Genomic DNA, 13,976 nt, shown 5'->3' with positions numbered 1-13,976 from the left:
TGATATGAATATGATGATATGTTGACTAAGTGAGAGATTGTTGGAATATTTTATTAAATATTTATTTATTAAAATATTCAATAATATTATGTGAATCTATATATTTAAGTTAACTATATTAACTATTTATCAATAATAAAGAGTCTTAATTAATTCAATATTTTTGTATAATAAATTTAATTAAATTTTTATTTTAATAATTAATTTATTAAGTTAACTAATATATGACAAAATATGAGTGGATGTTTGATAATCCATTTCATAATAATGAAAATTCTAATGGACTATAAGCTATATATAAATTATGGTCATCAATACACTGGTAGGATAAACAATTAACTCTTTTTCTATCTGAAGAGTACATGATATCAAATCTCACAACCTACCTGCAATTTAAAAATTGTCTTAAACTTAACTATTTGTATTTTGGTACCTTTTGTTGCAACAAACATAGTCATGTTTGATTAACAATTAGAAAGCATCAATGCAAGATGCTCTAGTGGCTGTAATCTACTTGTTAGATGCTTTGCTTATCAATGAATCAGCACCAAAGTGCCTTTTGTTTATACTGTTTAAGCAAGGAGAAAGTAGTGGCATTGTTGCTTAGTGCTAAACCTTTTTTATTTTTGTTTCTATTTAAGATTATGTTTGTGGGGTAACCAAAAGTTGATATTTTGTATTCTTTCATTCCATATGTTAATGCTAGTGTTAATGTTATGTGACTAATAATAATAATAATAATAATAATAATAATAATAATAATAATAATAATAATAATAATAATAATAATAATAATAATAATAATAATATTAATAATAATAATAATTCCGTTTTTGTTTTATTCTTTTGTTTGCAGTTTGCACTTCATATGTATAATCGATTTTAACATGTTTGAATGATCTAAATTTAAATCGGTTCTGTTATAAAAATTGATCTTAATAGAAACTATAATATATAATTTTCTACTATATTTATAATTTTATTATATTTATATTTATTGTTCAATTTATGTTTATATAAATATTAATTGTAAGAATCAAATAATAAATATAAATAATTGAGATTGGAGGTGAGGTTTATGAGGATGAAGTCATGCATGTCATCATGCACTAGCCCATATTGTCTGTTAGCATGATGACAGAGAGCAATTTAAGCTTTGTCCTTGCAACCTGTTTTAGCTTTGAATCTACCTGGGCTTTTACCTTTTGTGAATGCTAGATTCAATAACAATTATTTAAATATCTCCAACAGTGTCCACTATAATATATAATATATCATATTTCACAACTTGCAAATTGTAACCTTAAAAATTTAATGAAGCAACAACTTTTTATATGATGGATGGTAGTTATAGTTAATACCTTAAGAGAGGTTTTGGTTAAAGTGAAAAAATGAAGGTCACTATCTATCATTTTTAGAAGAAGTGAAAGCAATTATATTCTTGTGATTATAGTCAAAAGGAGAATATGAGAGGAGGAGTTGGAATTGCAAGAGCAAGAAGTTCCAAAGGAATTCCAACTCCTTTTATGAAAATGATTCTTGTTTGAAAAGAACAGCTCAATTAAGTCATCAACTGTGCCTAAAGTTGTTAAGTTAATTCCTTTTTAGAGGTATATAACAAAGGGGATTTGATTCCATGGATGTTTACGAATGTCCAAAAGAAAATAAAATAGAATAGAGCCGTGACAGTTTTAACATGCATTTGTTTTCCAATAATTGAAGATAATAGACCATAGTAATTTGAAGAGGTATTTGTATATCCTATATGGGGTGCTAGCACACCCCATTAAATCTAAAATTTAGTTCGGAGATGCATCTTCGTATCAATGTTAGGGTGACTTTATAAGTGTACTTCCGTAATAACTATAATTTTAAAATTCAATGATTTTTTCAGAGATGCATCTTCACACGAGTTTTAATTCATATAACTCGCATCAAACTTCCCCTTCCATCTTATTCATTTGTTAAACTTTCAAAACACCAAAAGAGCTCACGAACAAATTGTAACTAGGTCATTTTTCAAGTTAGAACACTACTTCTACCTCATTATTTTCAATAAGAGAACATACACTTCACTTCATTCAAATTTTCTAAACTACTCACATTTGGTAAGTTTCTCCTCACTTTATTTTTTTAGATTTGATGCATGCATTAGTTAATAGGTTGTTTAAAGTACACTAGGATGTAGTTACATTCGTAATAGATAGTTTATTGAAACATGAATTCACATTTTTTGAATATTAAGGCACAAGGTATGCTGGGTTTCTGCATTTCTTGTCATTTTCACGTTTTTGATTTTACGAAAATGCATCTTTGGAATTTTCTAGTTTTTTATTTTCCCAAATCACAGAGATGCATTTTCGTAATTTCTCTACACTCATAAAACTGTTTGATTTTGCATGTGTGTCATATGGATTTGACTTGTTTGTCCATGATATGATTTTCTACTTTTATTATGGGTGCAATTAATGGCTGAAAAGCAGGACAAAGTGAGGCACAGGAGAGGGTTAGATCCTCACGACCACTAGTTGGCGTGACTTCATTTAATGTAAAAGAGTTGACTTCCTGTGTGTTAACATAACCATATTTGTGGACAAAAGTGCAACCTGCGTTTATGTAGTATGCCTAACACACTTCATCGACTCAGAGCGAGTCCACGAGTACAATTGGAGGATCACGTGTTTGGTTTATCTGTATTAGAAGTTAGGCGAAGTTTGTATTTGGAAGACAAGTCAGGTGATAAGAAGTTGCATGCTGCTTATGGTAATATATTTGCACCTTTAATGTTATTAATATTTCATAACATTTGTGATACATCATTACTAAAATCATTTTTAGGCATGAATCCTTTCACTTTCCTCGCATATCCGACTGGGAACTTGATGATAACTATATTGAGGATTGACCACATGCTTTCTCTTATATCCCGCTCAAAGGAAATCAAGTGATGGAGACGTTCTGGGTGTTTATTGACTGCACTACAGTAGATAACATATGTTATTGCATGTACGACGATCATCGGCAGATGTGTCCCTTGGACGACATAACCTTCTACTCTGGATGGTTGGCTTATGGGTCATGCCTTATGTATCCACATCTGCCTAAGCGCGTCATGCGTCAATTTGAGTTTTTTCTAATGCCAGCTCCTCTGATAGTCCGCCGCAAAGATCTTGATGCCATACTCGATGATTTTTATAATCATCTGGTACTAGATAATGCGCGCAGTGTGCCAACTCCTAATCCATAGGCTGCTGCATTTGACAGCATCCAATGGTTCTATAATCTGTCACATCCTTACATGACACAAGATGTTGTGGGAGCACCGCCTAGGTTAGCTTATCAGAAGATATTGGAAGAGGAGCAGGTTAGGGATGGTCACGCCCATGACGTGTTGTCGGCATGTCAACTTATTGCGGCGTTTGCGAGAATTGCCCTAGAGAGGGGAGATTTTAAGGAAGGCAGTTCATTTTTATTTGTATTTTGGAAACAATTGTATTCTTTATATTTTCTGAACAAATTATATATCTTGGTAACATTTACAATTAATTAATATTTGAATTCGTATTATTGTTTGAATTTATATATAACACCCTTAAATTACATTAATTATATGATGTTAATGATATCCTCTGTATAAATGGCCTAAAATATAAGTTGGCCAAAAAAATAATTTCAAAATTAGAGTTGAATTCGAAATTAGATCTCCTAATTGAGTTGAATGTCAAAAGAGTGTTGCTATGCTTACACTAGATTTGGTACACCGTATAGCTACACCAGGTAAAATACAGCAAAGCTTAAATATTTTTGTATTAAAAAAAATGAACAGTAATTATTAAATAGTATAAAAACAATTCAACTGTATAAAAAGACGGTGTAAGTGTAGTTTTTAGTGTAGGAATATCATTAATATTTATTTTACTAGCCTTCTAGGCTCATATCATCATTTTTCAAAGTTGTACTTTGATAGAAGCCTGTTTGTGGCGAAACCCCAACAGGGGACAAGAAGTCAATAACTAGAAACAAAAGAAGCTACTGCCTCATTTGGACGTTCATCATTGTCCCTATCATTGGTACCTTGTGAAGCAATGGACACATGCACCCAATCAAGGTCAGACCTCATTCATACCAAGGTTATAAAAAATGGTCCCATTCGCATTGCAGCCACATAAAGGTTTCTACCAGTACTATTGCGATGCCGATTGCGGTCGTAATTCCAACTACAATGCTTTTTTACAACGGACTTATATCAAGATCGACATCTTTCAATACTAATACCGTTTTATTGGTAAAACAATAAATATTTTTTTCTTCTCAATATCATACGTATGCTTACGATGATCGACGCACATAATGAAAAAATTTATAAAAAAAAACTTATGATATTGGATGATTGAAAAGAAAAGTGTCAAAACTTGGGGTCCAATAGAAAAATAATTGAGAAAATGGGACCCAATGAAAAATAGTGAGAGAAGATGAAGTAATGAAAAAACCATACGAAATAGAACGAACAACAGAGCACATGCTAAAACCCCCCAAGCCACTGATCACAGATGCTCTCTCCTAACACGTGTCCTCCCCATAAACAGCAACTCAGTATCATTTCTCACTCACACCCAAATCACCTTCGATTCCCCTTTGACCATAAACACTCACTCACACTAACACCAACACAACAAAAAAAAAAATTAAAATGAGATTGCAATTTCATTTCACAAACACTACCAGAAATTATACAATTAGTTATACAGTTTTTCAAGATTCAATAATAATATTAATAATAATAGTACTAATAATAATAAACATAAATTGAAATTGATATTGTTATACATAGAGAGCACCGACTTGAACAAGCTTGGGAACGAGATGACCGCTGACGTGAAGAGCAACAAGCGACTCAAGTCCGCCTACACAGGCACCACCGATGAAAACAGCCGGAGAGCGGTTACGAAGAACAGAAGCAAGATGATCATCTTCATGAGGGAGAGAAGCGATCTCGTTGTCATCCAATTCGATGACGGTTGGATTAACACCGATCGTAGAGAGAAGCTTCTTCATGACGTGGCACATGCAGCAGGAAGATCGAGTGAAGATGATGACGGGATGTTCTGATATGAGACGGTGGATTTTGGTTTCGGCGGATTCGTCTATGTCCATGGATAGGGAAGAGGAGGAGGTTGTGGTGGTGATCATGGTGGTTGTTGTTGTGGTGGCGGTGGTGGTGGTGCCGAGGTCGAGGTGAACGGTGTCGTTTGAGTAACGGCGAAGGTCTTGCATATTATGATAGGAGGGGAGAGGGGATGATGAATGAATGAATTGGTGTGATGAGTGATGAGAGAGTGTTGGTATTGTGGGAGATTTTATTTATAAAAATCTAAAGAAGACGACTTCGTGCTTGCTTACATCACTAAACTAGTGTTTTTTTTTCTTTCTTTCTCATAGACTTCCCCACGCGCGGTTATGCTATGTGTTTCTCTCTCATGTTTTTATTTTTAAAATTAAAATAAAATTTTAATAATAATAAAATAACAATAATTATTTTATTGAATGGTTTTTATTTTTTGTTAAAATTTAAATTTTTTTAAATAAATAAATTTTAAAAAAAGGTTTTGAAGAAAAAATCAAGTAAATATTTTTGTTAATTTCATTTTTAAAAAATGTTTTAGAAATGAAAAGAAGTTTGGAAGATTTATTTTTAGAGTGTATTTTGAAATTGTTTTTTTTAAAAAAAAAAAATACTTTTCTTTTAATATTTTTAATTTAATTGAGATAAAATTCAAATTATTTATAGTATATTAAATTTAAATGTGAAATTTTGATATTCTTCGTCCGTCCGTATTGATTTGATTGAGCTAGATTCTTGCGAGTTGCGATTGTCTTGTAAACTGTGACTTTTTTAAAAATGTGAAATTTTAATATATTTTTAAATATAATTATTTAAAATTTTTAACGTTTCCAAATTGATTATATTATATATGTAAAACAATACTCATATTCAAATCAAATATACTATATTTTACATATTGATCTTTATTTTTTTTCCTCTTGTATAATTATTTAGCTGACAGATTATAATTATTTTTGTGAATGTCATTTGTGCATATTAAATCCATGTAATTGTTCACTATTTTGGAAATGTTTTACGTGTATAGTTTTTGAAATGTGATGTGCATAAATTTGCAGATTGAAATTTTTTTACAACTATTTTCTTGGAGGAGATATGGAGAATTCTTTTTCTATGTGCCACCTTTTCAGAAAACATATTTCTAACATATCATTTATTTCAACGATATTCAGTATTCCTTCTGATCCCATTTATAAGAAAATATTCCTTTTTAGATACATTGGATAAATAATGTATCTACGCAACATATTTCATAGTCAATTTTATCCAATGAGGGGTCAAATAAATCATTCACCGGTGAAACACAACAAATATACCATTGGATTTATCCAACGAATTAGATTTATAGAGAAAAAAATGAAAACACTTACATATTTCATAGACAATTTTATTCACAATTTTATCCTTACTTGTGCAACTGTATCTTTTTTTTCTTAAAATAAAATTATATTTTTCTCCTTACTTGTGCAACTGTATTTTCTTTCTCTAAAAAAAATATTGTATTCTCTTCAATAGAACTTTAATGTTGAGATTTCACATACTCTAACTTTTTTTTTTCTCATTAAAATCTACTTAAATTTTAGGAAAAAAAACTCTAGATAAAAACAAGTGTTTTATTATTTTCGTTGTTATTCGTGTGAGGAGAACTTGTAAGAGCTTCTTTGTCCAAATACAATAGTCTCTGTGTCAATTTGAATTCTATATTTTTATAACAGGTTGAATGAGGTAGAAAGCTTTCCATTTCATATGCTGGTTTCACATTTGTATTAGATTTTTTATTTCTACGACATATTGGTGGAAGTTCTACAGTAAAACACACTTTTTTGAGTTTTTTGCAATATCTAAAATAGAATGTAACTAAATAATTTATCGATGAATAATAATTAATTTACCATGGGAGTTAATATGCAGATATGGGAAGGTAGTGGATGAATAAGCAGAAAACGGTTACTGGAGAAGTATAGAGTATGAATTGCGTGCGCTACTGCTTAGAATATCCCATTTTTATTTTCAATTGATCTGAATTATTAAACTGATTAGGGGGTGTATTTTCTGTGCTTCATAAGTGAAAAATTTAATTGAACACTCACGGGATATAATAATATATCATTTTTTTCAAAATAAAAACTTTAAGGAAAAAAACCTCTTGTCCAATAAAAGGGCGGACCCTCGTTTTTTTTCCCAAAGTTTTTGTCTATTGAAAGGGCTGAGGTGTACATTTCATTTTTTTAATTTAATATTATATATATATATATATATATATATATATATATATATATATATATATATATATATATATATATATATATATATATATATATATATATATATATATACTTAAATAAAAATAATTAAAGCATCCCCCAATTACAGTGGCGGAGCTGTATTTAAATAATTAAAAAATAATTAATCTAAATAAATTATACATATAAATCAATTTTAATTACTATAAATTGATAAAAAATAATTGAAATTGATTTATATGTATAAATTATTTAGATTAATTAATTTTTAATTATTTAAATACAGTTTCGCCATTGTAATTGGCGGATGCTTTGATTATTTTTTTATTTAAGTACTGCTCCGACATTGCAATTGGCGGGTGCTTTATTTATTTTATTATTTAAGTACAATTTTGCCACTGCAATTGACAAATGCATTGATTATTTTATTATTTTAAGTACTGCTTCGGCACTGCAATTTACGAATGCTTTGATTTATCTATAATTGGTCCACCAATTGTTTCGGGCGAATTCACGTTGCGGATCAGATATATTTTGTTCCACTTTTGTTGAAATACATCATTCGGATAGGATCAAACTCCAATTTGACATTCAACATAACATATTGGGTCCTCCAAAGTGCATGGATGAGTATCACTGAAGTCAAGTGAATGACCAATGGCAATTCAGTTATTAAAAAGACCATTACAAATAAGAGCGTCGTCAATGGAAAAACTGCCATAGTACTGTCTTACAGGGTGGCATGATGTAGAAGAATGTAAACCAAGTTGGAATTACATGGACATGTATGCATCTATGTCAAATTTGTATCTATCACATGATAGATTCTTACTTTATCCTCGTAACCAACCCACATCTTCAAACTTCCAACACACCAAACCATCAACAAGCACTTACACCTAACAACATAATTTTAACACCCAACAACATAACTTTCACACTCAATAACCTTTCATTAACTCCCAACAACATAACTTTAACACCCAACAACCTTTCATTCCAACACAACCACCATATACCCCAAGCCAACAATATCTTCAACAAAACCCATATACATCATACACCCGATCACAAACATCATTCATACAACCTACCACTACTCAACAAAGTCCATCTACATCAAACATCCAACCACAAGACCACAACTACCAAGCACCCCAATAACAATTTTTTTTTCCCCGTCACAACAATTTACCACAAGTTCATCACAAGACAATTATGTCCCTTCATGCATAGCTCAATGCCTACCACCACCCAACATGACTGATTTTATTAATACATAAATTGTCGAGAAAATGTATGATCATGGATATGACGTGGGACTTTCTACTCAACCGTCAAATGATGATTTGTCTCGTCGATTGTCTACACGAATTGGGCAGGCTCCTTAATGTGGAACCGACCATTGATTACAACGACCGAGTCAAGATGAACATTAAATATCGTTTATTATTTTATTTTTATTTAATAAATAAATATTGCTTTAATTAATATTTTATTTGAATTATTATTATTATTTTATTTATCAATTAAATATACTTTAAGTATTTTAATTATATAAAATATTAATATATTTTATTATCTAGACAGATAATTAATTATAAATCATTTTAATAAATTTAAATTAATTAAAATCTATATTGTTTTAATTATATTTAAAATTTAATTCTTTTTTAATTAAAAAATAATTGAAAAATGATTAAGAAGCTTCTACCATAGCAATGGATGGAGCCTCTTACTGCTAACACACTTCCCCCAATTGAATGGGCAGAGTTTTTCTTTTTTGCACTATTCCGCCCAATCAAAAGGCGGAAGCTCTTTCCCAATAACGAGAATTTTTTGAAAGCATGGTATATTGGTATATATGATCAAATGTCTGGTAATTTGGTATTTTTTTGTCCAATAAAGTGTCAGTAAAATAAAAAATTCATAAATGGATTTGTCATTTGACTTTGGGACTATTGGGTTGTTGATATGCACTTATAGAATGTGTTATAAATATTCTTTGAGTGATGTATTTGACTTATTACTCTATGACATTAGATACGTCTCAATCATCGAGGAGGAACAACTATCTAGGGATTGGATGCAAGTTGATATGGAAACGGGAGATTGGACGGAAAAAGTCTTGTAGGAGCAGGCTAGACTGGGTGAGATTTTGAAGTTAATAAGTCATGAAGTAGAATTAAAAAAACTTGATATGGCCACCGAGAACCATAATGCGACAAAAAGATATTTAAGGGATCAAATCACTACGCCAAAAATGATTTTAGGAAGCACACCATAGACAACGCTTTTATCCCAAAGCGCTGCTAAAAGTTAAAAAAATAAAAAACGGAAACTATATACGAAATTGTGTAAAAGCACTGTCTAAAGGATACATTTAGAAAGCGCTTATGGAAAGTGCTGCTAAAAGACCCACTTTAGAAAGCGCTTTACCAAAGTGCTGCTAAAGACCCACTTTAGAAAGCGCTTCACCAAAGAGCTGCTAAAGGCCCGTTTAGAAAGCGCTGCTTCCCACTTTAGAAAGCGCCTTACCCCGAGGCCCAACTAGAAAGTGAAAGCGCTGCTAAATCCATACTTTTGAAAGCACTTTACAGAAGCGCTTCCTAAACTGAATTAAAATTGAAATTACAAAAATAGATTGCTAATATTCACTGTCATCGAGGAGAAAGTTAATTGATGAAGAAAAGTGCAAGGATATGGCTCTGGCTACTATATGTTCTGAGCAGCATAAAGTAGAGGAAATGCAGTTGATGTCTTTTGAGGAGAAAGTTACTTTTCTTAATGCATAAATTATGATTCATGACTCTTAATCGGTAAATTAGCAAATGTATTAATCTACCTAAATAGTAATAATAGGAAATCCCAAGTACCGATCTCGAGGACTACGTGGTGATATAAAGTTGAAATTTCACTATATTTAAACAAAAAAATTGAGGGTTTTTTATTTGGAAATTTTGCTAATTATACTTAAATGTAAATAGAATTTTTGAACATATTTAAATTAATATGAGTGAACATGTTAGGGAAGGTGTGTGATCGGATTCATTAACAATTCTAACTAGACCTTGCAACAACTTTTATGACACAATTGAGTACCGGTTCTTAAGAGTGCTTATTCCTAATTCATCAGTGAACAAACCTTTAATCATTTAAATTAACTCCTATATCCATAGAGAATTACATATGAAATTAAGAATTATTTTGTCAAGAATAATTGAGTTTCCATAGGGTATCCCTAGTCCTAGGTGATATTTACTATGAAATACGCTTAATTGCACATTGTCACTGGCAATCCTGCCTAATAATAAATCATACATCAATTCTTCATTTTCCTGAAAGAGAAAGAATTAAGCATAAATTAAAATTAAATCAAATATGTCAAATTGTTGTCATTACAAGGTTCAAGATAAAATCATCAACGAAATCCAAATCAGGGACACTTCTAGCATTGGGGGGGGGGGGGGGTTAGTTACTCATAGAAATAAAGAAAAACATAATTAAAGTCATAGTCATTACAGAAATCTAGATGAATAGGTATTCAATTGCGAAAAGCTCTTGAAAATCTGGATCCACCTTGAAAATATGAGTTTTCCAGCATTCAAAATGTGTCTTTGCCATAAAAAAATCCTCCAACCTTGTGAAAATCGCATTATGGAGCTAAATAGAGTGAATTTTGGTGCTTTTTGTGTTTTTGGGCTTCCATACGTGTATGGCCTTTTTCTTCTGTCTTCTCATCCGCGTATGGAATTGCATAAACTTCTAAACGATTAGAAAAACTCGTCTAGGATCGAAGGAACCATATTCTCAACTTTTGGAGTTGCAATATTTTGATCAAAAGCCCCACTATGATACTAGTTTTTGGGTGATAATATGGATACAAGTCGGTCTATAAGGGGGTTTAATAGACCATTGCCCTTTTAGACAATTCGAAAAACATTTTAGGTCCCATGTACAAAATCAGAAAATTTAAGAAGCATGGAAGCAAAACATGAAAACAAGAGAGCTTGGAAGCACCAGTGAATTAACCTCTATGAAATGTTTGCATGATGCTCACTTATGCACTTGATTGCTTCAAGAACAAGTCAAATACAAGACTATTCAAATAGCTTTCAACAAAGCTAATTCAAAACACTTAGCATATATGTTCTAACAAGACAATATCAAACTCATGATGCTTCAATAATATTAAAGCAATCTTCACACGAAAACACTGGATATCCTAATGTACCACTAGTCTCCCTCAAGAACTCAATGTTTAGAGGTAAAGTTCCATAAACATGGAATTATGGATAAGGATGAAGATGATGAATAGTTCCAGAAAATCTCATAAACCAATCTCAAACACAAGGTGTTAGTCAAGGAATAGATGAATGTGAATGAAGAACATAACACAAGGTTCTAACAAATTTCTAGATGAATGACTCTTGGTATAGATGATATTCTTGAGATTAATTAATCATGAATAAATGACAAGATTAATCAACCAACTCATGAAGGTGAGAGAAACACGAGATTGAATTGGGTTGCACCAAATATAATCTTTTCGCAACTCAAAAGAAGAGGTTAACAGGTGAATAAAAACAAATGAACACAATTATTTTTATCCTGGTTCACTGTTAACAAAGTTACTCCAGTTCACCCGCCAAGGTGATTTTTCCTTCTCAATAAAGACTTAATCCATTATAACCAAACTAATTACAGATAACCACAATGATCACAGCCAATCTCTTCTTGAGACTTCTGACTAACACTAGTCTCCCAAGGAGTCAACCACAATAAGCTACTGATCGACCTTGCTGACAACCCCAACAAGTTCAGTCGATCCTTATCATGAAACCACTATGGACGCAGCCAAATTTTTCTCGAGGCTTCTGAGTAACACTTAGTCCCCCAAGGTATCTATCAACCAATGTTGATTTATAAAGTATGTATTATAATAATGCTTCTAACAAGCAGATTACACAATGTTTAAGTACAACAACACTAAAGTGTTGAAAGAAAAATATGAATAAAAATCCTTGCTAAAAATACAAAACTATACAAAGAATATCTCTAACAGAGTTTGTGCAGCGCTTTGGTGTAGTTTTGTAGAACTGATTCATTGATTTCAAATTCTTCCAATGGCTTCCATTATAGAGAAGGATAGATACTTTGGAGGGAAGAATGGAAAGTACAAAGTACAACTGGAAAGTCCCCAACGCTCATGGTGGAAATGGTAGATAACAAGTACAACTAGAATTGTCCTTAAGCCACCCTATAAGAGTAGATGTCACAAATTACGTTAGTATTTTTATGCTCACCATCACATGCAAGCCGTTCTTGATCTTATAAGTCTTCTGAGGCTTCTGATTATATGCTGATTGAAGCATGTTGTCGAAGCATCGGAACTTGAGTCTTCTTTTCCTAAGTCTTTGAGTCTTCAAAACTTGTTTAGAAGAACCTTGTCTTTAGAGTCTTCAGCACTTGGTCTTCAAAAGAGATGTCTTTAGATCTTCAGAACTTGTTCAGCAGAACCTCGTCTTTAGCATCTTCAGAACTTGTAACACAGAAGAAATGTCTTCATATCTTCTAAACTTGTTCCACAGAACCTTATCTTTAGCATCTTCAGAACTTGCGACACAAAAGCAAAGCTTTAGAAGACCTCCAAAACTTCCTTTCAAAATTCACGATCAGAAGCTCTTGTACTAACGTTCCTTAGAACCGTTGCAGAAGTAGCATCCCAGAATCTTGACTTTCTTTGTGACACACATAGGTATTCTTCCAGAGTGTTAAGTTTGGAGCCTGATGACGTCACACGCCTTCTTACTAGAGTCAGAACCCGCAAGGCAAAAGCCACACACTAGACAGAAACCATTATTCTTTAGGATAACATGTAAAGTTATCATCAAAACCTAAGGCCAGGTGCAGAACCAATATTGTTATTAAAACTCACTCTCTCTAATTCACTCAACACAATTGCACACACAAATATGCAACAAAAATGATAATGAATCAGATATGAAGTCATAATCAAGAAGTTATTTGTAGAAAGAAGAAGAGAAAAAGATTAATGGTGTAAGGATGAACACACTAAAAAGAGAAGACAAATAGTGCACTTTTTGTCTCTATGGGTTTTTTACCACAGGTTTCAAAGAAAAAGCTATTTAAAGTGATTGGTGAAAAATTGGGTCTTGAGGCCTTGATTCAAATCAACTGAAAACTGTGATTCAAATAAATTTTGAGCTCTTGAAGTTTTGATTCAAATCAAGTGAAAACTGTAATTCAAATCATTTTGGACAGAGCCAAATTAATCCTTTAGGAAGACATTTGATTCAAATCGATATTTGTACTTGATTCAAATCATATGAGGTTGTGATTCAAATCATGCCCATTTTCTGATTGGAGTCTATTTGACCAGAGCCAAATCCCATTTTCCATACAGCTTATGATTCGAACCATATATTATGCTTGATTCAATCAAATCACTGAGATTCCAATTTTAATAGCTTTAACTTGTGATTCAAGCTACACATGTGAAAATGACAAAATAACAATCTCATGGGCTCAAAAAACGAATACTAATAAGGATTAAAGAAATCTATTATATGAAATGTTGAGGGTTCTTA

General features: G+C 31.7%; 1 protein-coding gene across 1 annotated transcript; it reads right to left on the bottom strand.

Annotated features, from left to right (window-relative positions):
* Positions 1-4,681: 4,681 nt before the first annotated feature.
* LOC131600556 (glutaredoxin-C6-like) lies at positions 4,682-5,347 on the bottom strand. Its single transcript, XM_058872702.1, has one exon. The coding sequence runs from the start codon at positions 5,272-5,274 to the stop codon at positions 4,822-4,824; it is 453 nt and encodes a 150-aa protein (XP_058728685.1). The 5' UTR covers positions 5,275-5,347; the 3' UTR covers positions 4,682-4,821.
* Between the last annotated feature and the right edge of the window lie 8,629 nt (positions 5,348-13,976).

The sequence above is a fragment of the Vicia villosa genome, linkage group LG4 (assembly GCF_029867415.1).
Source record: "Vicia villosa cultivar HV-30 ecotype Madison, WI linkage group LG4, Vvil1.0, whole genome shotgun sequence".
Classification (NCBI taxonomy): domain Eukaryota; kingdom Viridiplantae; phylum Streptophyta; class Magnoliopsida; order Fabales; family Fabaceae; genus Vicia; species Vicia villosa.
Note: the sequence above shows the minus strand (reverse complement) of the source record. Positions and strands in the feature narration are given on the sequence as shown.